We start from the raw sequence: 25,776 nt of genomic DNA, 5'->3' as shown, positions 1-25,776 counted from the left end.
ATCTTCTATGACTCTTCTGGTAGGATTTTAGTTTGGGACTTCTAAGCCGATGGCAACATCACTTATTAAAGTTATATTCCCAGGCTTTTTCTGCTCTGGTTGGTGCTGGACACATTTGTAGCTGCTCTGGGTGTTACCATTTGTCATATCCTAGGGTCCCATCACCTAAAGTTGGAGGAGGAAACCACAAGCAGTGTTCTTTCTGGTGTTTCCTAAGCATTCACTTTGCTGCTGAGAGAATGATCTTCACAGTTGTGGATTTGTCGAATTTACTAATGCACACTGTAGGATAAGAGAGTGTGCAGCTTATGGTAGAGCTTCAGCTATAAAACATCTCAGATAAAATGAGAGGAATCATTTATTTGTGGCCATACCTATAGTACAGAAGCCATAGTACTTCCAGTTGTAAGGAATATAATAGAAACTTACTGAAGAAGTAAGTTTTGATGTAGCCATGGGCCACAGTTTTCCCTTTGATCATTCTTTTCACATTACCTGATTTCCTTTAGGTCTAACCCAGTACTTTCTAGACAGTGAGCCTTAATGAATTCCTCAACTGCTTTGTCTTTGGTCAGTTTTAGGTTCAGATGGGTCAAGTCAGAGTCTGAGCGTCCTTATGGGGGGAGGGGGTTTAAAATATGAAAGAAAATTTGGCGCATATATATAAATATGGGCTTCAGAAAGTAAAATACCACAAAATCGTTTTGGCTGTTGGGAGTGAGGGTGACTATAGGGAACATCAGTTAAGGTTGAAAAACAACCACAAAATGTGGTTTGGGAAGAAAAAGAAGACTTAGAAATTGCCTCTCTTTGTGTTTTCTATATTCTCATGAATATCGTGGTCTGAGATTAAGGCAAATAAGTGGTTTCAGTTTTTTCTTCACTAAAAAGACATTCACTGACCATTTTTGCCTTTGTTTCCCTTCTAGTGTCAAAGAGTGATACCAAAAGAAGAAAAAAAGTGAAACACAGACTCCTTTCCTACTCCACGTGGATGATAGATATAGCAGGGGAAAATCTCATAGTATAGCAGTTGGGGCAGAAAATGGAGGTAATTCACAGTGGGGGCTGGGTTTTCTTCTGTCTATCTTCTGGGGTATAGGTATGTTATCTACTTGTATTTTTTTCAGGAAACTGTCTTTTTATGTTAATTTGAAATTTGGTTGTAATCCTGGTAGGGTTGGCATCTCAATTGTTTTATACAATGCAGGCTCCCCGTTGAAATCACTGGATTGCAGCAGTGGAGTTAAGTGAAACCTGATGACTTTCATTGTTAGTTGTCAGGTATACAACATTCGTGTAATAGCAAATGAATTAGATTATTAGGAGAGTGCTGGCCAAGTGGTAGCTCCCTGAGCTTCCTAATTGTTGGGTCAGCCTTTTCTACTCTGCCTAATGGAAGATTAGGAAAGACAAAGAGACCTGCCTCAGGTGGCTTCAGGAGTTGCGTTGCATACGCTTAGAAAGGAAGCAAGATTATTCTTTGGTATGACATTTTTTTAGATGAAAGCTTTTAAGTCATTATGAGTGTATCAGCTTGAACTGATGAAGGAGGGTTTTAGGTTTTGACCTGACTCACAGTTACGGTAGCCGTGGCCAGTGTCACCTGGCTCTGACAGAAGCCTCAACTTCCCAGTGATCACATCAGCAATTTCCAATTTTCAGTTCTATAGAAGAGGCTTCTTAGAAGCTTAAACCCTTGTCCCAATGACGTCAAGTTCGCCCATTGGCTTGGAAGGTTCAGACTTGTCTTCCATCAACACCATGATGTCAGCGGTAATGAGTGTAGGGAAGGTCGCCGAGAATGGCGGGAGCCCCCAGAGCATCAAGTCCCTCACGAAGCCTCCAGGACCAAATCGGATTGGCAGAAGGAACCAGGTAAGCTCTTGTGCACTAGGCAATGATGTCTGGTGGCTTTAGTCTCTGAGAACATTGGGAGAAGGATGTTCCCTTGAGCCCCAGCTTCCTGACCAAATCGTGGATGTGTTCAGAACAAATAAACATACCCAGAGATTATAATTGTTTTTAAGAGCAAACTTTTCATAGCTTATTTCAGTTCCCTTTCACGGAGAAAATTTCTTCTTCCATGTTGTCAGTACTGGTGAAGGCTCCCTGATTCTTTGTCCTGTAATTTGATTTGAATGCCAGCTTTCTTTACGTGATGGCCAAGGCAAAGAACTTGACTGCATTCTCTACTGTGACATGGTTCATTTTCTTGCTCACAGCTGGTTAATTTGTTTATCGAAGCCGCCTCCTTGATTATTTTTTTTAAGGTTCTTCAGATTAAGGAGCAAATAAGTATTGGCTGTGCTGGAGCTGCTATCCAGCTTTCCATCCTTGACAAAGCAGAAAATTTAGCTCCAAAGAATTCCACTTAAGAGGCAATTTAGTCCTTTTGAACTTAGTGGGCATTGGATCAAGAGAAGTGTGAAAGAGTAAATGCGTGGGCAGGGATTGGGAAGATCAATGATGTTACAAAAGTCGTGTCCCCTCCCTTGAGAAATAAGATGAATCTTTTAGATAATATACAAATGGGGCACTTGAAAAGTTGTTGCTCTCGTTAGCAAGATGTTCAACGAAGCTCAAGGAGTAGGGCAGAGAGGATAGTTTTCATTTTGTTTCTGAATCCATGTAATATGAACTGACTCTTCCACATTTAGTTTTTGGTTTACCCGATTTAATGAGGAGAAGGCAAGCTTATGAATTTGTCTGGATACCAAGGATGGAAACAAAAGTAAACCTGTTGGGCTTTTGTGAATTTTCTTTTTGATTAATAATACTACAGTGACTGTTCTTATACAGAATTCTCTGAGCACATCTATGATGATTGTCTATAAATTCTTAGGCTTTGGATATAACTGGCCCTCCAGGAAAAATTGTACCAGCCTAAAATCCCTCTAGCAGCATGAGAGCGTATGTTTTCTCCATATCTTTCTCAAAGCTGAAGATTTGGCAGAGTTAACCAATGTTTTAGGATTGGAGCATTGATACCTTTTTCTCTCTTTTTTTCCTTGTCTCCGCGTGCCTCTCTTCCTATGGGTACCTGAGAAAATACTCAGCCTGTATGACTGTGGCCTGAGTCAAGAAGGAGTGCTAGCTCTGGGAAGAAAAGGTTTATTTCCACTCTGACATGACCGTCTATCCATCCATCTATTCGTCCATCTATTCATCCATTTACCCATTTCACAACATATACCTAGCTCTCACTTCAGCCAGATACTATGCCAGGTGTGAGCATTTTAGGATGAATGAGATAGATAAGGCCATTGTCTCCTCTTTTTTCTCTGTTCCACAAGGAAAAAGTGGAGTGGGTAAGGATGAGCTCTTCTTTAAATAGCCCAGCATTGCCCCCGCTTAAGCAGAGTTGGCACAAGTCCGGGCTCCAGTCCTTTTCCAGTGGTTCACGGACTATAGGTAGAACCGTAGAGGAGACCACCAGCACTTCCATCCCTACGTGGTAAGTGGAGGCGACTCTGTAAGTGTGGTAAAGCAGATGGTACAGGTATGTGCCTGGGCCATTTTGCATTTATCTCCTGTGCCCTTCAGTGTTCCCTGGGGCACTGTCTTCCTTTTTGAAAGGAGGTCTGGGCCAGAGGTAGCATGAGAATGACAGTGCATTTAAAAAACAAACAAACAAACAAACAAAACAGAAAACAAAAAATAATGCAGTTGGAGGGAGAGGGTTCTCCATCCTCACCTGAGAGTGGATGGGGAGGGCTGAGAGAAGGAGCCTTGGGGAGAAGTCCCATCAGCGCTAGTACACTGAGTTCCAGGATAGATTAGCCACTGTGCAGTGCTGACACAGGTGCCAGATTGTTTCATTATGGAATGGTTAGTTATCACATTAGCTGCTAATTTTATCTGTCAGCTCAGGAAGTGTGCTTCTTCCACAAGCCTGGCCCCAATAACTGGATTCAAAATTCTCTAATATAGCTTCTTCCAGTATCACGATGCTCCCTTTTCTGTTGGTTTGCTTATAAAAATTACATCTGAGTACACAGACTTCCTTCTCCCAGACCACCATGGATTTTGTGGACCTTTATTATGGTCTGTAGTATGCCAGTGCCAGCCTCAGAAAGTTTGAGTTCCAGATCATGATAAATCCTAGAACCAATGCCAGTTTGTCTGGTTTCTACTTCAGGGTAAATGAAAGGTGATTTTTCTTTCAGTTTGCCTCCTCAAGAAGCCAGTCACTTGGAGACCTGGCTTTTAACATTTATTTACATCCTATGATGAATCTTTCTTTAAAATTTCTTTTAAGTATGTTATCGCTAATCCAATAATTTAACAGAAATACTCAAAGACTGAGCTTTGGCCTGGCTGTGAGATTTCTCATTATTATAGCGAGTTCCCTTATTTAATTTTTACTACTTTTTTTTTTTTATCTGTTCGGTGATTCTTGGCCAGCTCCATTCTGACTGTAGTAGAACTGAACTGAGAAGGTAAAACCCCCCGATCCCTACCCTACTCCCAACACACACATACATTATATGTCTGGGAGGAGTGTTTGGGTGACTGAGTGAGACTGGAAGTTTGTTGTTGTTGTTGTTATTGTTGTTGTTTTTTGATGGTCTCTGGGTTAACAACTTCCTTAGAATTTATATCTGTAATTTTTAAAAAATTTGAGAGTGAAAAAATATATAGTATACTTAGTTCTTAGATGCATTGCCACAGACTAGAGAAAGGTTTGTCCACTAGTCCCTCCTTATCCACAGGGGATACTTTCCAAGATCCTCAGTGGATGCCTGAAACAGTGAATAGTATTGAAAAATATATATATATGTGTGTAATATTTTTTCCTCTACATACCTTTTCACTTAAAGTAAGCACTTCACTGCTTCTCTTTGGCATATCCAAATTGCTAGATCACTATTGTACTTTGGGGTCATTGCTAAGTAAAATGAGCATTCCTTGAACATAAACACAGTTATACCATAATGGTTGATAACTGAGTTGGCTATTAAGTGGCTAATGAGTGTATACAGCTTGGAGATGCTAGACCAAAGGATGATTCATGTCCCAAGCAGGCAGAGCAGGATGGTGTGAGGTTTCATCACACAACTCAGAACAGTGCGCAATTTAAAACTTATGAATTGTTTATTTCTAGAATTGTTCGCTTAATTTTTTTGGACCATGGTTGACTGGGTAATTGAAACGGTGAAAAGCGAAACTGAGGATAGGGATGGACTACTGTATTGCTTAAAATGAGACTTACTAGTCTTTGGAGAGGAGTGAGAGAACCACTGTAGGCAGCTATGTACTTGACATCATCATGCATTCACTCCACCCCATCTGGTATATGGTGCCATTTGTTTTTATTGTCTTCAGGGTGACTTATTTTTGTCATCTCGCATAAGCCACCCACAAGGGGGATTCCTTTCTGTGCCTTGGAGTTAATCTTTTTTTCTTTTTGGGGGGTGGGGGGTGGGGGGTCAGATTTATATAGCATAGTGGTTTAGGGCCTGGGCTGTCAAGCAGCTGGCCTGAGTTTTAATCCTGGGTCTACTATGTAATAGTTTTTTGATTTGGGGCAGGTGACTTGCCTCTCTGTGCCCCAGTTTCCTCATCCAGCAAATGGGATCTGTAATAGTGGCTGTCTCAGGGATTGTGAAAAAAACCAGTTTCTGTTATGTACAGAGTTTAACACATAATATGCATTCAATAATTGATATTTGGGGAAGGAACAGAAACTCATTCAAATGAGTACAGGGAAAAAGAGGTCTTTTGAAAATGCCCAAGGGCCCAGCTCTTCCCTCTCTCTTGGGCTGCCTAATCTCCCACTTTCATTGGCTAGCTATTTTCCCACCAACATCTCGTGGCTTTGGCTTTCCACAGTGCTGGGTCAGGTCCCAACCCTGTGCGAACTTTTAATTCAAGTGCTCATGATGACTTAGTAACTTAGTCATCCCCAAACCAACATGTCCTGGGGAGCTTGTGAAACAGATTTCTGGGATTCAGGCCCTTTGCCCCAGTGATTCTAATTCAGCCTATCACAAGCCTGGTCTAGAAATCTGTAGTTCAGAAAGCTCCCCAGGTGATTCTCCTAATCTTTGGAAACCTGCTGATCTTAAAGGTCTCTAAGCATCTTAATTCCATATTACTGGGAGAGGTGTCCAGGCCTTGATCCCATTAGTTCTGGGGCTGTGGACAGAGACCTATGGTGCTTAGGGACTATGTGGGTGAGGAGGCAATAATGGGGTGGGTATATCCATGGCACTCCTCGATGAATTATTTTGTAAGAGGAATTACAGTATGTGGCTAGTGAAGAAGCTTGTCGTTTCTCTTAAAAATGTAAAATAAATTGCTTGAGGAAACCTTGTCCTATGTGTTTTGAGGGAACATAAAATGAGCCTCCACATGAAGTAGTGAGCTGGTCCTTTTGTCATCACCTTTGTGATAGGGTTGTCATTCCCTATCACAGTTTCCACAGGCCAGCATTCTTATTCTTATTTACTATTTATGAGTAGCATCAAGCAGATGCTAGCAGCAAGTGAAAAGGGTCATGTCGATGCCTCTTGGGCACACAGCTGGGTACTGAGACCTTCCATTGAGAGGGCGGGTGTTTGTCGTGAAATCTTCATTACCTCTCATGTGTTCTTGGGGACCTCAAAACCAGGTAGAAAATAGTGGCTGGATCCCTGGTTGGACTTGGGGAGAAATATATTCCTTTTCTAGCTCTGCCATGACTCGATGTTTAATTTTTCACCAGCACCAATTATTAATTAAGAACACTAATACTTATTGAGCACTTACCCTGTGCCGGACGCTAGTCCAGTGTTTTGCACATGTTGATTGAATTAATTCTCATCATGGTGTGATGTGGTGGATGCTATTATTCTTCCCATTTCACAAACGAGGAAACTGAGGGGCAACAAGATGATGACTTGCCCAGTCTACTACCCAGACAGGCCCCAGAACCTATGCTTTCAGTTGTTTCATTGCTTCAAATGCTCATAACAGAAATAAAAGGCACTAGTTTACTGTGAGGTGAAATTGATTCTCCCTTTTATTATATCTTTTCAGGAAACGAAAGAGGAGAAGTCTTCCTATAACTGTCCCCTGTGTGAAAAGATTTGCACTACACAGCATCAGTTAACTATGCACATTCGTCAGGTTTGCTGCTGCTTTTATATTTTTGTTTTAAATCATTCTTCATTTAACAATAACAAGATGATTCGATCTTAATGAATAAATTGTGGCTGTGTTTAATTTAGATTTACTATTTTAATTATTTAATTTAAATATTTAATTATTTGAGGGATGCTTCTGAAATAATTTTTGTGTGTTCATGTTATTATATCAAAGCCCCAGGTCAACACAGAATACCGTTTCAAAATTTAGCAAACAGAGTTCACTGACCACATATAACAGAAGACTGCATCATACATGACTCGTCACTATGAACCACATCCCCTCACAGTGCAGTGAGAGTGTAGGCGTAGACCCCTGTTTTTTATATTGCAATAATCTTTCGTCATGCAGCAGGGAAGTGACTTGATTGGGATCTCTTTTGGCTCTTCTCCTTTGTTATGAGATTTCTCCTTCTCTCTCGCTGCTCTGCCTGATTCCTGACAAAGTATTGATGAATCTACAGCAATGAAGGATTGACAATATTATAGTTAGAATGTGGTACGTCATTTAGTAACTTAATTTGGATGGAAATGTTCCTTCTTAACAAAATCAGAGGCCAGAATGCTCTAAACTACAGGTTTAGTTCTCTTTCCCTGAGAGCAAGACTGGGTCATCAAAGCTGAAGAATGGACTGTGATACTTTATGTGAGGGTTGTATTTCATAATTGAGAGTCTTTCTGTTCGTGTGAATATATGTGGTCAGTTAATCTGAATGTGTCTTCAAGGAAGACCTTCAAAGATTCCACCTCTCTCTCAGCCTTGGCAGAAGTATTTTTCAAAACCGGAACATGGGAGTAGAAGACCATACAAAGTATTTATTTGCCTTTGTTCCTGGTAGCTTTTGACATTCAGGGAGGTATTTAAAATGAAACAAAAAAATAACTAAGAAGCTTTGCTGGTTTTTTAAATAAAGCTCTGGATTTTCATTACCAAGTTTGACCCATCTTCTTAAGTGACCACTGTGATTGCTTTCTGCAGCACAACACGGACACTGGAGGGGCAGACCATTCATGCAGCATCTGCGGGAAGTCACTGAGCTCGGCCAGCTCCCTGGACCGCCACATGCTGGTTCACTCTGGCGAGAGGCCTTACAAGTGCACTGTGTGTGGCCAGTCTTTTACCACCAATGGGAACATGCACAGGTGGGTGAGGGTTGCCTTGGCCTGGTTGCTAGCATCTAGAAGTTGATAGAAAGTAAGGTGGCCTCTTAGCCATCAGAGGACTTGCCCAAAAAGCGTTAAGAGTTCTGAGTTCTGTTCACTGTATAGAAAAGCCAGAGATGGTTTTGTTTGTGCATACTATCTCCAGTGCATTAGAGGTATCTTATCAGAGTACAGAAGTACCTGGGCTAGGTCTTTGGTCCTTTGGGGATCAGGATGAAATATATAGTCTTTCCCCCTTTGCCAATCGGAGTTTCTCTGTTTGGGTGCCAGATGTGGACAACATATTAGATACAGAGGAACGCTCAAGGAATAACACAGTAACTCTTGCCTTTTTAAAACTACCTGAATATGCCTACCAGATTCCCTGCAGATCTCTTTTTTGTGGAAAATTTCTGGGCTTTTTGAATAAATAGTTAAGTGGCCTGGTCCTGGAGCTTTAGGATAAGATAGGATAAGATAGGATAAAATGAAGAAAAAAGATCTGATAAATGTCAGGAATTTACTTCCTGAGGGAGAAAGTGGCTCACTCAGAAGTGGGAGGGGGGTGAGGGGTGGGTATATTAAAATTTCACGGGATGAACCAATGGAAAATATACTTCATAAAATATACATATGTTTTGAGGGATTAGAACAGAAACACTTTTTTTAATGTTCTTTTTTATTTTTATTTTTTACATATTTTAGGAACATTAGAACTCCAAGAAAAATTTTTAAAGGGATTCAAAATTTTTCCTTCTCAGAAAATCATTCTAATTTTACTTTGCCATGTTTCTTTCTACGCATTAGGCTGCTTTCTTTATAAAAATTATATTAGTTATTGTGAAATTTGTGTTTTATTATACGTAAACACTAATATGAGATAATCCAGTTTGTTCCATCTAAAATGATTTCTTGGAACATACTGATATAGTGATAAATTTCTGGATTTTGAAATTAGGCATCTGATTTCAAATCTCAGCTCCGCCACTTGTAAATTTCCCATCCTTGAGCAAGTTACTTACTTAATCTTCATACCTCAGTTACCTCCTCTTTAAAATGAGATTTTTGATAGTATCCATGTCATTGGACTAGGGTGAGGATTAGGAAATAATCATTTCAGTGCATGGTAAACACTCAATAAATGTTTCCTATCATTATTTACATTTCTAAGTGTGCTGCAATAATGTAAAGTCTATAGATTTCTCAATCTGAACTGTTAGAAGTGTGGTATAGTATGACTTTCTGAAAGTATCAACATTTTAAAGACTTTTTACAAAGTGCCTTTTGTTCTTTTTTCCCCCATGTAGAACTTTAAATCCTCTTTGCCCCCTCATCTCCTCCAGGAGTGTTTTTGGGTACAATGAAGGAAGTGAACGCTGTAGCCATTTTTTAATATGATATTTTACATTTTAGCTATTTGCATTTTACCACCATATCAGCCTGTATCATTTTGCCTTCTGTTTGTCATTTTATTTTGTTTTGCCTGCTTCTCTTATCTTCCCCATGTTCCCCCCAAAAAGGTCCTCCTTTACGTATTTGCCCTCTCCAAATCTGGTCCTAGAGGTCTAGCCTGATCCCTTGGGCAGTTTCTCCACTTTCTCCTCCTGAGCCCTCCCTGCTCAGTAGAACTCCCTAGGGGCAAGCTCTAAATTGGTAGAGAATGAGAAGGGTGCATCAGTGAGAAGTACCCTCCTCCTGGTTGCTTTAACCCTGACACCTACTGCATAAGATCCTCCATGAGCCGTCGCTGCTATTAGGCCCAGTCACTCCTGATTTGGAAAATTTCCATTTTAAGACAATATCCATGATTGAATATGACAAATGGTAAACATACCTATAAAAGTAGAAGTTACTATCTTCTACTGTGATGTGTCTGACAATGCATTTTATAGATAATCATAACTAAACCTATGGTACACTATCAGGTACTGGGCTGAACACTTTCTATTGATTTTGCTTGCATCTTTATGAGATATAATTTATATACTATACATTTCACTCATTTTTCAAGTATGCAGTTCAATGGAATTTAGTATATTCAGAGTTATGTAACCATTACTACAGTCAATTTTAGGATATTTTCATCACCCCAAAAAGAAACCTACACCCATTGGCAGTTACTTCCATTACTTCTTACCCTCTCGCCCCAGGAAAACACTAATCTACTTGCCGTCTCTTGATTTGCATATTCCGGACATTTCATATAAATAGACTCATAATATGTGGTCTTTTGTGACAGGCTTCTTTCACTTAGTATAATGTTTTCAAGATTCAGCTATTTTGTAGCGTGTATCAATAATTCATTCGTTTGTATTGTCAAATAATCGTCTGTTGTATGGCTACCACATTTTACTTGTCTCTTCATCGGTTGGTAGACATTGAAGTCATTTCCACTTTTTGCCTATTACGAATAAAGCTGCCGTGACCATTATTGAACAGTTCTTCGTATGGACACATGTTTTCATTTCTCCTAGGTAGATACTTAGGACTAGAATTGCTGGGTCATGTGGTAATTCCATTGTTTAACATTTTAAGGAACTGCCACACTGTTCTCCAAATGCATCCTTTTACATGTCCACCAGTAACGTATGAGGATTCTAGTTTTTCCACGTCCTCGTCAGCACTTATTAACTTTCTTTTTACAGCCATCCTAATAGGCGTGAAATAGAATCTCATGAGTTTCATAATTTTAGTTCTTAGATTTAAGTCTGTGATCTATTTGAGTTAATATTTATGTATGCGTAAGGATGGAGTCCAAGTTCAGTTTTTTGCACTATTTGTTGAAAAGACTTCTTGAGTTGTCATGCCACCCTTGTCAAAATTCAGTTGACCATAAATGTAAGAACTTATTTATGTCCTCTCAGTTCTGTCCTCTTGATCTTTGTCTCTCCTGAGGCTAACATTATCTGATTACTGTAGATTTTGGTAAGTTTTAAAATTGGGAGATATAGAGCCTCCAACTTAGATCTTTTTAAAGATTGTTGTAGCTGTTCTGGGTTCCTTACATTTCTATATGAATTTTAGAATCAGCTTGTCAATTTCTGAAAAAAAGGAAGCTAGAATAATTATGGAGATTGTGAAATATGTAGATCAATTTGGGAGCATTGCCATCTGAACAATACTAAATCTCCGACCACGGGATATTTTCCATCGTCATAGGTCTTACTATATTTCTTTCAACTATGTTTTATAGTTTTCAGAGTGCAAGTTTTGTATTCTGTTAAATTTATTCCTAAGTGTTTTATTCTTTTTGGTGGTATTGTAAGTGGAATTGTTTTCTAATTTCATTTTTTGACTATGCATTGCTAGTATATAAAAACATAGTTCAAAATTTATATTTGTCTCATTTCCTGCCATGTTGCTGACCTTATTCATTCTAATAGTTTAGTGGCTTCCTTAGGATTTTCTGTATACAAGATCATTCTGGCTGCAAAGAGAATTTTACTTCTTCTTTTGAAACTAATCCGGCTGCCTTTTATTTATTTAATTTTTTCCCTGTTAGCCCTGGCTAGACTCTCCAGTGCAGTGTTAAATAGAAGTGAAGAGAATGGACATCCTTGTTTTATTTCTGACCTCAGGAAAAAGCATTCAGTCTTTTCCCATTAAATATGATGGAAATTGGGGGTTTTTCATAAATGCCCTTTATCAGTTTGTGGTTCCTTTCTATTCCTAGTTTGCTGAGTGTTTTTTTCACGAAAGGATATTGGATTTTGTCAAATTATTTTTCTGCATTTACTGAGATGGTCAAGTTTTTTTTTGTCATTCTGTTCTGTTTTGAATATTAAATTAACCTTATTCCTGGGATACATCCCACTTGGTCACAATATATAATCATTTTCATATATGATGGGTTTGGTTTGCTAGTGTTTCATTAAAGGTTTTTGCCAGTATTCATAAGAGATCATTGGTCTGTAGTTTTCTTGTGATGTCCATGTCCGGTTTTTATGTCAGAGTAATACTAGCCTCATAAAGTGAGTTGGGAAGTATTTCCTCCTCAGTTTTTTGAAAGAGTTTGTGAAGAGTTGATATTAATTATTCTTTAAGTATTTAGTAGAGTTCACCAGCGAAGCCATCTGGACTTTCCTTTCTAAGAAGTTTTTAAATTACTAATTCAATCTCTTTACTTGTGACAGATCTGCTCACATTTATATTTCTTCTTGAGTCAGTTTCAGTACTTTGTTTTTTCTGGGAATTTGGCCATTTATATATGTTATCTAATTGGTCGGCATACAGTTGTTCATAGTATCCCCTTAGAATCCTTTTCATTCTGTAGGATCAGTAGTATTGTCCCCTCTTTCTTTCCTGATTTTAATAATGTGAGTCATCTCTATTTTTTTTCTTAGTTATTCTAGCTAAACATTTGTCAATTTTATTGGTCTTTTCAAAGAGACAACTTTTAGTTTCATTGATTTTCCTCTATTGCTATCCTATTACTATCCTACAAGCATAGTACACTGTATTTGGTGAGCATGGAATAGCTTTTTATTAAATTGTATTATGGTGTGGTGTTTGGGTATATTATCTTATTAATTTACTACTCTAAACATTATTTCCCTCACTCTGCTTGTTTTGGGTTTATTTAGCCCTTTTTCTAGTGTTTTAAGATAGAGAAAATGAGGTTATTGATTTGAGAACTACTTTCTTAACATAGGCATTTATAGCTGTCAAGGTCCCTTTAAACATTGCTTTAATGTCATCCCGCAGGTTTTTGTATTTGTATTTTTTTTTTCACTTATCTCAAAGTATGTCCTAATTTTTCTTGTGATTTCTTCTTTGACCCATTAGTTATTTAGGAGTGTGTTCAATTTCCATATATTTGTGACTTTCCAGATTCGTTCTCAGTTATTAATTTCCATTGTAGTTGGTGAACATACTTTGTATGATTTCAGTCCTTTTAAATTTAGACTCATTTTATGGCCTAGCATGTAGTTCGTCCTGGAGAGTGTCCCATGTCCGTTTGAGAAGCATGTGTATTCTGCTGTTGCTGGGTAGAGTGTTCTCTAGATGTGCTGTTAGGTCCGGCTGGTGTCTCCTATTTTCATTGTTAAACTACTTAAGCCATCCTACAAGCATAGTACACTGTATTCGGTGAGCATGGAATAGCTTTTTATTAAATTTTATTATGGTGTATTGTTTGGGTATACATGAATAGACTTAGAAATAATTTTGAATTTTTTATAGTACAGCCCTTGATATTATCCTAAGATACATTTCTCATTTATGAACAGTGTAACTTGGAGTTGTTTGTAAATTACTATTTATAAATATTTTTAAAAGCAGGCCTTAGGGATGTTTTGTTTGTGCTGATTTTGGGCTTTGTACTCATTTTATGTTTTGTGAGTCATCTTGATTTGAAGGAAAGGACTGGTGAATTAGGTTCTAGTCCTAATTCTTTAGAATTCTTTATTTTTTCTATTCTTATAACAAAATAGCATAGTAAAACCTCATTTAGAGCTTGTGCTCAAATGCAGTAATATTTTGAAATCATTCTGAGCACTTACAGTGTACTATGGAAATGTCCCAGGTAGGGGATGTTTCTGAGTTTGTATTGTTAAAGCTAAGGGAACCCTTGTGATAATCTGTGAGAGGTGGGCCACTCTTAGCTGTGTGACCCTAAACAAGTTATTTGACCTTTCTGTGTCTCAGTTACTTCATCCATAGAAGGCAGTGATATCTTTATTGGCATCATAAGAGCATTCTGGGGAATCACGAATCAATACGTGCAAAGCACTTAGGATGATGTTTGTTAAATAATACTTATAAAGAAATGGTCACTACTCTACTGTTGTTATTGTTGTTGTATGTGCCACTGAGGGAAAATATACCAAGTAAACTTTCATATAATGCCAGAAAATAAATTGAGGTTGTTTTTGTTTTGCTTTTTGCTATACAAAATCTGTAATTTAACAAAATCTTAGACTGTTTTAGTTTATCACACTACTTTTACATTCTCTGCAGAAAATTACAAATGATGGGTTAAAAGAATATTTGAGTTTTGGTAAGCAGTCACCATCATAACCATTTTTACTTGTTGGTGAAACTTTAGTTTTGGGGGAAAATTATAAAAAATGTGAAAACAGTTACAAAAATGTGCCAGAGAAAGTAGAGTTAGATTTATTTGCCCTGGCGGATCTGTTCCAGAATCCGAGACTCAAATGGTGAGCTGTGATCTCTCCTAAGCACATACCTTTGTTGGGTTAATCAGGGACCAGAGCTGCCCTGGGATGTGTGTACAGAAATTAAACAGAATCCTGAAAATCCAAATCAATTAACTGCATCCTTGCTTGATTTTCAAAGCATGGAAAAATGTCATTTAGCTGTGAGTTGTGCTGAAGACCAAAGTTTTTAATCTCATTTTCTTTCTGCTGCTGCAATTCCCAAGATCTGTGGACCAGCTAGAATTGAGTAGAGCCAGGAGCTGACTTGAGGGGTACTGGAGAACATGCTTAGTGAAGTGATTAGAGAGCCTCCAGCCTGCACTTCCCTTGTGACCTGAGTACCATTCCCTCATCCCGTGTCCCCATTCATCTTGTTTATAACCTACTCCAGCCCCCCTTTTTTGTGCCAGCCTCATGTGACATGGTTGTCTGTTCTGATTCTCAGTCTCTTCACTGAGGGGCACAGGTCGAGGACCCTGCCATGACAGGATTCCCGGTGTGTGGATTTCTAGATCCAGTTCTCTGTGCCTCGATCCTACAAGGGTGGTCTGGAACACGCTGCGTTTAGAAGCACACAGTTCACCTGCCCTGTCCTTTTGCTCAACCCCCTGTCCTGAAGGTCGCCTGTACATGCACATGTGATGCATATCTCCGTGTGTGCACATTCCTGCAGATAAGCCTTGCCTACCTCGTGTTTACTGTTGAGCAGCCTGCTGTAGGAGGCAGGTCTGGGCTCCATCCCAGATTTTTGTTGCTGCAACAGTCAGAAGGCCTCATTATACATCTTACAACATGGACCCCAAGAACTCTCTCCTTTTTAGTTTCAGGTTATTCTTAACTGATATGGAGGTACTCTTTGTCACCACCCACTTTATGGAACAACTCAATTTCCTTTGACCACTAGTCATTGTATGAGGACGTGTTAGTTATCTTTGTTTATAAGGCTTGTCAGTCTTTATATAGCGTTTCCTTTATCTTGGTTTGATGAGAGGACCATCAGCAAGCACATAATGCAGCAGAATTGTTATATTAGTAAAAAAAAAATAAACTTGGCACATTAAATTATGCAGGTAGCACATTAAATTACATTTTGTATAATCATGTTGGCAGTTGCCTTGTAGCTCTGATAAAGCCCATAACTTCTTATAATTTAATTCTAGTAAATAAATTTAAATATTTTTAAAGTAATTGAATGTTTTGTAACTGGGGAGACAAGAGCAATATAAATATCTAACTCATTTTGAAAATGGTCGGGGTAGAGACCTTTTCAGTTTATTACTATTGTATAGTGTTTCAAGTTGCCACTTCCCTGTCTGTGGATTTTCATGTTTTTGAGGTTTGAAAATCCTTTATCCCAAACCTTTCTAACCACAGCTTAGTTCCTGAGCAGAATAGTAGGTTGCCATCAAGTACAAAACATGTATCATGGAAACATCATCATGGCTCCAGCTTTTAACTTTCCAGAACTCTTTATCAGTTGCTCCCACGTTGAAAATTTGGATTGCGCGGTGCTCGTCTTCCAAAACAAACTTGGGAAACTGAGCCAGAACACGCCCTCTGGGAGAGTATGTTGTAGGAAAAAGGGCATTGAGCATTTTGCAATTTGCAAAACTTCCCAGAAAGTGCTGAACTGCAGGGGTATGAAGAAGTGATGATACTTGAGAGGGTTAAAACAGACCTCATTTGAAAAAAAATAGGATTTTTTCTTTCGCAGAATGTAATTACTTTGGGACGATAGGAAATTAACTAATATTTTGCTCCTCGTTTTACAGACTATAGACTTTTAAGCTATAGAGCTATGGAGTATGTGTTATGGGTAAGGACACACTGAAGACTGGCAGGAGCAAACTTCCCTAACTCCTCCATTTATTCTTCAAAGAGCAAGATGTGTTCTCATTTCATCTGTGGTATTGGGGGGGTAAAGATGAGGGAGGGAAATCCCTAGAACATCCTTTAGTTGTTTTCCAAGGGCTTCCTTTCCTCCTGCAGCAAGCATGACTTTTTCTGTTGCTAAGTAGAGGAACATAGCCCCTGAGGATGCCACTGGATAATGGACAGTCTTCAGGAACAGAGGCTTATGTGTTCCTATTATGCTGGAAGAAAACATTCGCTGCACAGAAATGTGACCTGCTCTATGACAAATGAGACCTCAGAGACTCTGAATTTAGCATACTACTCTCAGATGCTTAGGCAGAGCCAGCCCTTGGCATGCACAACTGAACTTGGGTATCTGAACAGGTGGCCAGCAGTAAAGGACAGAAGGAGCAGAGGTAGGACAGTGTCTCGGAAGGATATAGTCAGTCACTTTTTTACCCTCAGAGCCCAGCAAGAGGAAGGGCCCCCATGAACTTCTGTCATGGTAATACTGAGTTTCTGAAAACACTCTGTGACTAGCTGTGGAACTTGCTACTTCTCAAGAGTAGAGGTGACCACTCAAAGGCTCAGCTAGTTCCATCTTGAAATGAGTCTTAGTCACCAGGTGCCTGCTCCCCTGACAAACTCCTGAGAGAGAAGGAAGACTCCAGGCAAGTTCACATGGGAAGAAATTACTTGTAGGATAAAAATCTGTGGATCACCCTACTTAGGACTGTATGAACATCTGCTTTTATTTGGTACATTTGTTTTGAAAAGAAGGAAAAAATCATTATATAATAACATTTCAGTTACCTACAATTAAGTATTTTTCCCTTGGGAGAAAGATAAATCAGAATATGTCTTTCAAGGATATTCAAAGATTGTAACATATTCAGCTCCACCTATGATAAGTGCTCTGTGACCACACATGTGGCTCTGTACAAAGGTGGCTGAGGGGTTTATATAAACGAGATTTTAATGACTAATGCAGACACAGTATAACCGTATGAACTGTGTGAGACATGCGATTCTTCCATACAATGGGTGTTCAGTGAATGTTTGGTAGTTTCCTGATGATAGTACTTGGATATCACAGCTGTTCCTGTGCATTTAATTCTCTGTATACTGAAATAGTCAGACATACTTCAGATATAATTTAAAAATTATCTCTTTAATAAGTGTTGAAACCCTTTTTAACCAGAAAAAAAATAATCACAGTTCTGTTGTTTGATTATATCTAAATGTTTTTGGCCTCTCTTTAAATCTCATTGGCCAGAATTGAAACCTGTTTGCTTTTATTTTAACTTCAATAGTGGTTTCAATAAAGACCACCTGTCTGTGTGTCCTGAGAGCTCTTCCTTCCTCTCTGGCTAAGACCGATAAGAGTTGCTCGCAGAATGGTAAAAGGAGCCTCCTCCTCTTCAGCTTTATCAGGGTAACGTTTTGCTCACAGAGTTATTGTGAGAATGAAATGTTATAATATATACCCAAGCCTCTGGTTCACAGAAAATATTCAACAAATTGTAGTTCCCTTCCTTTCTTGTCTTCCTTTGAAAAATTTAACCTATCAGTTCCTTTTTGCATGCTGGTAAGCAAGTATAGTTTACAAAACCAAGACTCTGTGCCTTTCAACCACAAGAGGATCTACATTAAACTGTGTTCTAAGAACCCAGAAGTGTTTGAGTGGTGTTATATAGAGTAGTTGTGTGCCCTATACCTAAATTTCCTTTTTCGAACTGTGAAAATCCTCATTATTATTTTAATGCCATTTTGGGGATTGCTTGTTCTGTTTTTTTTTTATATGTTTCATGTGGATTATCATTTATATTGGATGAACATTTGTAGTTCCTTTCAGAATTCTTTACATTTTAGAAATCTGTAAATAGTAGGAAGCTATCACCATTCCCTGAGAAAAAGAACGATCTGTGTGCAAATAGTAAATCGTGATGTTGTACACCAGAAGCTAATATAGTGCTGTATCAGTTATACCTCAAATTTTTAAAAAGGAAAGGTCAGAGTGATTTGTCACATAATTTTATTATTCAAGTAAGATAAAAAGCATTAAAAAATAGCAAAGTGAAAGTGTATTCATTTCAGTTGACAGTCTCTGAAGACTTTTTTGTGTTTCCTAAACTGACATTCTCTAAAGCATTTGCCCTTCCACTTTGTTTGGGGTTTTGTTTGTTTGTTTGTACTCCTTAACAATCAGAATAATTTATTTATATTTTTAAAAAATATTCAAAAAATGTGCTTGTGGCTGGTGCTCACTTTTGATTCTGCGTTTTTCTCTGACGGAGCAGTTCACTCATAAAATTATCCAAGTTCAGGATGTCTTAAACACCGGTCAGGCCTTTTTTTTCCTATCACTGATTCTCGAAATCACAATCTTGCTTCATAGTTCGTTTGTTATCATTTCGCCAGCTGGAAAGCTGTTGTTTATAACTTAAATTTTCTTCTGTTTTGGTAGAAGTGGTGTTTGTCTGTTAGTTTGTTTTTGGGATTAAGCAGATGCAAAAGAAATATTCTCTTGAATGCAAACAGCATGATGGTTTTGACATATCTTGTTGAAATATTTCAAAAGCTCAGTTGTACCACATAAAACTGCTGAATAGCATCACAACCTGGAGCATCCTTGCTTGCCCACACTTGAATAACCTGGCGATTGTGAGCTAGAAATTAGGTCACAGAAAGTAAGTATGTATTTGCTGAGGGTAGGATGAGTGGAGAGCTGGCTGTTTCTCCGGAGTGTGACAGGCCCTGTTCTTCTCTCTCACCACGTCACTCTCTGACGTCCTGAGAATTTTGAACAGATCACAAGTGTGTGTCCCATATAGTTTTATAATATAAAAGTATTAAAGAGGAAGAGGAGGAGGAGGAGGAGAACAAGTCTGATCGCCAGCATTAGATCACAAACTTAAACCTGCAGGTGCTGGCTGCAGTTCCACCGCAGCATGTCCTTCTTTATACCTTGCATTTTTCCGCCTTTGTTTAAATATTCAACCCGTCCAACCTGTTTGGGCTGAACAAGCTGGTGCTAGCAAACGTCTAAACGTGCCCACTCACTGTCAACGTTTTTCTGATTTGTTAAGGAAGGTGATTAGCAATAAAATCTGCCCCACTCCTCTACTAAACAGTGAACCAGCAGCACAGAAACCTTAGCATATGTATATGTCACACTGGATCCCACTTGGGTGTGTGTGCGCACCCATGGGCCTTTCTCCTTTGCTTCCTCCAAGACTCTGGGTTGATGGAGAGCCTGTTGGCCTTCAGTGGGGAGGGATTTCATATTTCCTTAAACCAGAGATTCAGTTGCATAATTAGTTCATTGGTATGTGGTGTCAGCATTTAATTCGTATTCTTTATGCTTATATAACCCAGCTCACTCAAGAGGATCGTTCTAATTCTACAGGTGGGAAAATTGAGGTCTGCAATGTTATGCAGTTCAGCTAAGATCAGAAGCAAATCTTGGACGCGTCTTCCTGAGCGCCTTTTCTTTCTGGGTGCCTGTTGATAGAACAGCATACTGCTCTTTCTGCAACATCATTTGATGATGTGTGTCACCTATGGCAAGCAGAGGCCATGCGTACCGCATTCATCCCATTTTAGATAAAAGCAGGGGCTCTGTTGCCTAGTTGGGTTTTTCAGGTGACATTTCTCTTTGGATTAATTTTCATTCTCTTTCAAATCAGAGATGAAGTGATCTTGGTACCCTGTTCCTTCTCAGCTATTTTTGACAGCCTCTAAATAATATAAAATGGTGTCCCCATAGTGGTGATGGCTTTCTTTTTCATGGTGCTCCATCTCTGCTTCCACCGCCCATACCTTCCATTTCCCTCTGTGGCGCGGTAGGCCATCTCAAAGGGCCTGGTCTAAGCATTTCTTGTTCCTCTTTTGGAACAAGCCGCTGAGGAGCAGCAAACAGTGACTTGGCACCACCTTATTATGGAGATAATCATCTCTTCCTCTTCTGCAAGAAGAAAGAGGATGTGAATAACTAGCTTCTGCCATCTTAAGAAAGCTAAAGCTAATTCCCTCAGGGTTGAAGTGATAAAAGATCTTGGTGACTTGAGGATTTTTATTCTACCATGAAGCTTAGGCTTAAGGTTTGGATTGACTGTAGTTTTTTAGTCATTTGCCACAGAAGGGCATTCTCCAGCCGTAGGGGTGGTGGTTGTTTCCCTCAGAGGTAATGGCTTGAGCTGATGAGGCCATTTTGGGAATGTCAACTTCACGTGGACTTCATCACCTAAAACTGTGGGTACCAGAGTCCTGGGACAGGGCCGGCTCTGAGTATGTAATCAGTAACCTGGCCTATATGGGAAGTTTGAAGAAATGGAAGGAGTATAGTGTGAGGAAGGAGAAGAATCCATTTCAACATGGCAGCTGCCCTAAAATAGCTAAAAGAGAGTGAACTTTCTACTTATCATTTCTCCAGTTTAACACAGGGAAGGTCCAGGCAGGCCAGTTGCAGCTTTGCATGAATGAGAAAGTGCTCTTTGGGTAAGAGAGAAGTCAACTCATCCAACCTCTGAGGTCTTTCAGTTGTCTTTTAAGAATTTATTTTATATGGAAATATGTGCTATGTACTTTTGTGGATATTATATACAGGTGTTCAGGGAGCCAGATAATGTATGGAGAATGTTACAACAAATGAAAAATAAAACAAAACAAGGGGGTGGGCAAAGGAAAAATTATACAAAGGGTTTTGGGTATACTAATTCAAAGACATGGCAGTTAGGAACAGATCTAGAATCAAGTTTTTGTACAGGTTGATATTTATTGACATGGGCCGTCTGCCAAGCTCCCTGTACTGTTTGAAAATCAGGAAAGGAAGAAGGAGCTTTAAAATGAGCGGTGAAGGGTTCTCCGTTTTCGAAGTAGACAAGCCATTGGAAAACATTGTACCTCAATTCTGTTTCGAGGTCAGCAGCTTCCAGTATCAAGGTGGAAGTGTAGAGGAGAGGAATGCAACAGCCGAAAGGTTATCTCTCCTACCTGAAGGGGGGCTGGAAGATTGGGAGCATTAAGGAAAAAATAATCTTCAGGAGTCATTCTCCCAGCTCTGTCCATCAACGAGGCAGTGTTCGTACCAAGGTCTTACGCAAGACCAAGATGGAGAAGGAATTGCCTTCTCAAACATGACAAAGGAGACGGGAACTGATGGGACAGGAGAGCAGAAGTGGAGATCCAGCCAGAACTGCACCCCTGAGTTGGGGTTGGAGAGCAGCTCTGGGGCTGAGGAGTGTTAGAGATAGCGCAAATACAGTTATTAATGAGTAATGCGAAACTGAATCCCTGGCACACCTCTACTTTGAATTAAGATTCTTTAACTTTTCATACACTTGAGTTTTATGGCTCCACAAAATGTCTGGCTACAGTCAACAGAGCTGCAGTCAGCCACCCCTCATCTTTTGCTCCTGAGTGGAGGTGGAGGCAGCAGGAGTAAACTTGAGTGTTATTACTAAGGTGCAAAGCTTCCCTTAGCCTGTGTTAGTCACAGTGCTGGTGTCAGAGGTCATAGAATCCTACTGGCTCCTGGTGCAGTAGGCTCAGCATCTCAGTATTTCACTAAATGCTTCTCAAGAGCTCTGGGGACAGCTTGGCCAAGGTGTTCCCACAGCCAGCATGCAGACAGCAGAGACGCCTCTCTCAGGTCTGCACTTCATGCAAGGCTGACTTCTACATCTTTATGGGAGTGCTGTCTCCTTGGTCAGCAAGGCTGCTTACACTATTGTCCAACCTTCCTCCACACCCAGGCACAGCTGGTGTGACCTGCCTTCTGGATAAGCATGACTAAACCTGAACAACACACGAATTACTAGAAGGTGCCTTTGAGTGCAAAGGTGGAGCCACACTGGGAATGGCTTGGTTGATGCCATGCCATCCTTTCCCTACCCCCCTCCCATCCCTTAGTCCATCTCCATCCTCTGTCTTCACTCCCCATCCCCTTATTTTCTGGCACAGGACTTGGTTGACATTACAAGTGTCACTCACAGCTCCCCACCCTTAAACTCCCCTTTGAAACATATACACATCTTTCAGGAAGCTTACTTTTCTTTGGCCCAAAACATAGGTTGTAGAGCTGTGATGCTTCTAAATCTCATTCATTCCCTCTTCGTTTATCACAAGGCTTTGTTGGAAAAGCAAAGCTAGCACAGGGTACAGGTAGGGGGTGGAGATGTATCTCTAATCAGGCCGTAAAATCCTGTTGGAGCCTGTTGACTTCAGTTTGGCCGCCTGGAGGCCTGAGTGGTGCTACTTGCTATTTGTGTACAGTTCGCGTCCTTTGTCCTGAAAGAACGACCTTCCTTATAATGCTGTTAACTCGGAGGATCAAATAATTCAGCTCCTAGATTAATGAAACCTATGAGGAAATTAAGACTGAAAAGTTAGCAAATACTGGAATAATCTAGATCTCACTTGAGCTTTGACCTTCACACGGAAGTTAGATTTGGGAAAATTTGAAGAATGGTTGAAATTTGCCTTGACATCTTCTACTAAATGATCCTTTAAACTTGAGAGTTTTCCAAATGATTCTATCCCAAATATTTTACGAATGGTAAACATCACATCGTTTTTTGTTATCTATTTATACCTGCTAAATTTGTGCAGGGGCTGCTGGTATGTTGTCAGGTGAGCCTGGGAGAGGTTTAATGTTTACATCCAAGAAAAATGTCAGTGTCTTAGTTAACCAGACCCACAAACAGTATGAAGGGTTAGAATTTCCCTGTGATCTAATAACTCTCACACTTGATTTGGCATGAGTATCATCACCTGGAAGGCATATGGAAACCCAGAGTGCTGGGGCCGGGCCTGAGAACTTGCATTTGATTTGTAATGGGCTCCCCAGATGATGCCAGTGCTACTCATTAGAGGACCGCAGTTTGAAAATTAGTACTCTGGAAGACTGGTAGTATTCTCCTGAGAATTTTACAGATGTAGAAACTGAAGCTGAGGTCACCTAAATAATTTGGGGAGTCTTCATGGTTACTAGATGATAAAACTAGAATATAGCTTCTAACATGTCTCACAGCTCTGAGGCCACCCCAAGACTTTATTGCCACCACATGGTCTATCTCCTATACCATCTTCCACTAAAATTTGCTTTTTCATCTATCCCCATTCCTGCTTGCTTCTCAGAGTAAGCCAGTGCTTGAATGGTTGAGTTTACCTCCATTTCCAAATCTACAGATTTACATACCTAAGAAAAGTCAGCAGAGGGTTCCTGTGTTTGGAACTGGAACCAAAGAAGTTTGGAAAGGAAGGGAGGGATGTGCTTTAGAAATGGGTCTGGTATATTCCATATTCTTGCAGATAACCCACCCTAGCTACAATTTATCTCTTCACATTTTAGGAAATGAATAATTACATTTACAGGAGGAAATAAACATCGATCCCAAAATTCAAAGTAGGCTCCTATAAAGTACTAAAAAGTACTCAGATTTAGACTTTTTTCCTAGTTTAAGAAACATCTGCAATATTTGTTTTGGTTTGTTACTGTAAAAGCCCCTCCTGGTGTTATGAATGAGAGGAAACTTTACTTGACTCCTGAAAGAGTTCTGATAAAATTCCTTCCTGAGACCACGGTGTGGCAGGATTTCTACTATTAATGTGGCATGCCTCCAAAAGAAAATTCTAGAGTTTTATGCTAAAAGCAGTCGCCTACTTTGACTTCACATTAATTTCTCTCTACTATAAATGTAGATGTGGTTGAATGCCTGAACACAGATTAATTCCAGTAGAGAAAAACTTAGTATATGTCCTCATTTGGGGCGTTTTTCATTAAAGTCTCTTCAGTATAGCACTATTTATAGTCTCTTATCAAGTTTGCTAACATTAAACCTTAGTAAATTATAAGATGTCTTGGAAACTGAAGACATCTGTTATAATACTGCAAGTATGACAGGTTTTCTGCATATACTTCATCCTTCCTTTCTTTCAGTGATTCAGCAAATACTCACTTCATTTGTTTTCGTCCATTCAACCATTTGGCAAGTATTTATTGACTACCTACTATGTGCTGCCAGGGACTAGTGCAGAGAACAAGGGAGACAGGCTTCTTTCTGTAATGGAACTTATTTTCAATTGAGGCCAAGGGAAAGTCCAACAAGTAAATACACGATATTTGCAGTTACTGCTGTGTGCTGTAAAGAAAGTAAAAAAAAAAAAAAGACTTGTGAGCATCTGCAAGAGTGGGGTAGGCCACTTGACGAGAAACATGAATGGCAAGAGCCAGCCCTCGAAAGTCTGGTGGAGCAGCCTGAAGGCCGGACTAGTTGGAAGGGTTTGAGGAACCCAGAGAGAGCTGGTAAGCCTAAAAAGGCTGTGGGATTGGGGTTGAGTGCTACCAAACGAGGTCAGAGAAATAGGCCAAGACCAAATTTCCTTCCAAGAACGGGACTGTCCTAGGCATTTAAGCAGAGGACTGGTATGATTTGATCCATGTTTTAGAAGCTTACTCTGCCTGCTGTGTAGAGAGAGTGAGTGGACAGTAGAAGGGCAAAGAGGAAAAGCAAGGTGGTCAGTTTAAAATATTAAGACCAACTGGTTGAAAATTCTGTAGTTAGTGTTATTCCACTATATCCCTCTGTGAATTGTGGTATATCAATACCTATACATAAACCTTTGCACATTTTTCCAATTGTTATTCTTTGAGACAAATTCCTAGAAGTTGAATTAATGGGATAAGAGAGTGTACATATTTAAAATTCAGTCCCTCTTGCTCAGCGACTTTTGCAGAAGGGGTATTATTATTACCAGTTCTCACTCCTGTCAATAATGTGTTAGGGTTCCAGTACATGTGTTGTGGTGATGTTGCCAGTGTAACATGGTCTGCATGTACTTCATTCATGTATCCATCCACCTCTCCAGTCACTTAGCCTTTTGGCAGATATTTATTGACCACCTACTATGTGTCACCAGGAGCTAATGTAGAGAACAAGAGAGATACTTCACCACTCTGACGTTGCATATTTCTCATCCTTGCCAATCTGAGAGGTATGAAAGGCATTAACTGTTTAGGGTACAGAATAGAGGAGACGTGGCTTGAAAGCAGTTTGAATGAAGAAATCATGGGGATCTTAGTAGGAATTGAGGGTGCATTGTTGCCATTACATACTCAGAAAGGTATTCCAGCTCTGTTTACACAGCCCCTGGAGGTGATGGGCCCAGCCCTGTGGCTTTCATTCAGACTACATCCAAATTGATGTTCACTTCTGATCCAGCATTTTATGAAAGACGTTTACAAACTAGAGCGTAATCCAAGGTCAGTACTAATTGGTATAACTCAGTGGACTTGGGCCTAGTTGAAAGAGCTGGAGTACTGTTTTAAGAAAGTTTTGGAGAAATGCAGTCATCTTCCTGAACTACTGGAAGAGCCGTCATGTAGAAAAGAATATAGACTGATTCTGTGTTGTCCCCCAGGACAGGTAGACTTTAAAGGAAGGATGGAATTTTTGACTCAGCATAGGGAAGATGGTTTTAGTAATTAG

The 25,776-nt window shown here is 39.6% G+C and overlaps 1 protein-coding gene across 10 annotated transcripts in view; it reads left to right on the top strand.

The window, feature by feature from the left end:
- RREB1 (ras responsive element binding protein 1) overlaps nucleotides 1–25,776 on the top strand; it is a 165,112-nt gene that overhangs the window by 99,314 nt on the left and 40,022 nt on the right. For 8 of the 10 annotated variants that reach the window (XM_016161005.2, XM_016161007.2, XM_016161008.2 and 5 more), the window contains 3 exons: nucleotides 930–1,878; nucleotides 7,024–7,113; nucleotides 8,110–8,273. In XM_016161005.2, coding sequence (XP_016016491.2) covers nucleotides 1,708–1,878; nucleotides 7,024–7,113; nucleotides 8,110–8,273 — 425 coding nt within the window. In that variant the 5' untranslated portion in view covers nucleotides 930–1,707. The remainder of the gene's footprint in view (nucleotides 1–929; nucleotides 1,879–7,023; nucleotides 7,114–8,109; nucleotides 8,274–25,776) is intronic. The other 2 variants (XM_016161001.2, XM_016161010.2) reach the window with 2 other exon arrangements.

The sequence above is a fragment of the Rousettus aegyptiacus genome, unplaced genomic scaffold, assembly GCF_014176215.1.
Source record: "Rousettus aegyptiacus isolate mRouAeg1 unplaced genomic scaffold, mRouAeg1.p scaffold_m13_p_1, whole genome shotgun sequence".
NCBI classification, from domain to species: Eukaryota; Metazoa; Chordata; class Mammalia; order Chiroptera; family Pteropodidae; genus Rousettus; species Rousettus aegyptiacus.
Note: the sequence above shows the minus strand (reverse complement) of the source record. Positions and strands in the feature narration are given on the sequence as shown.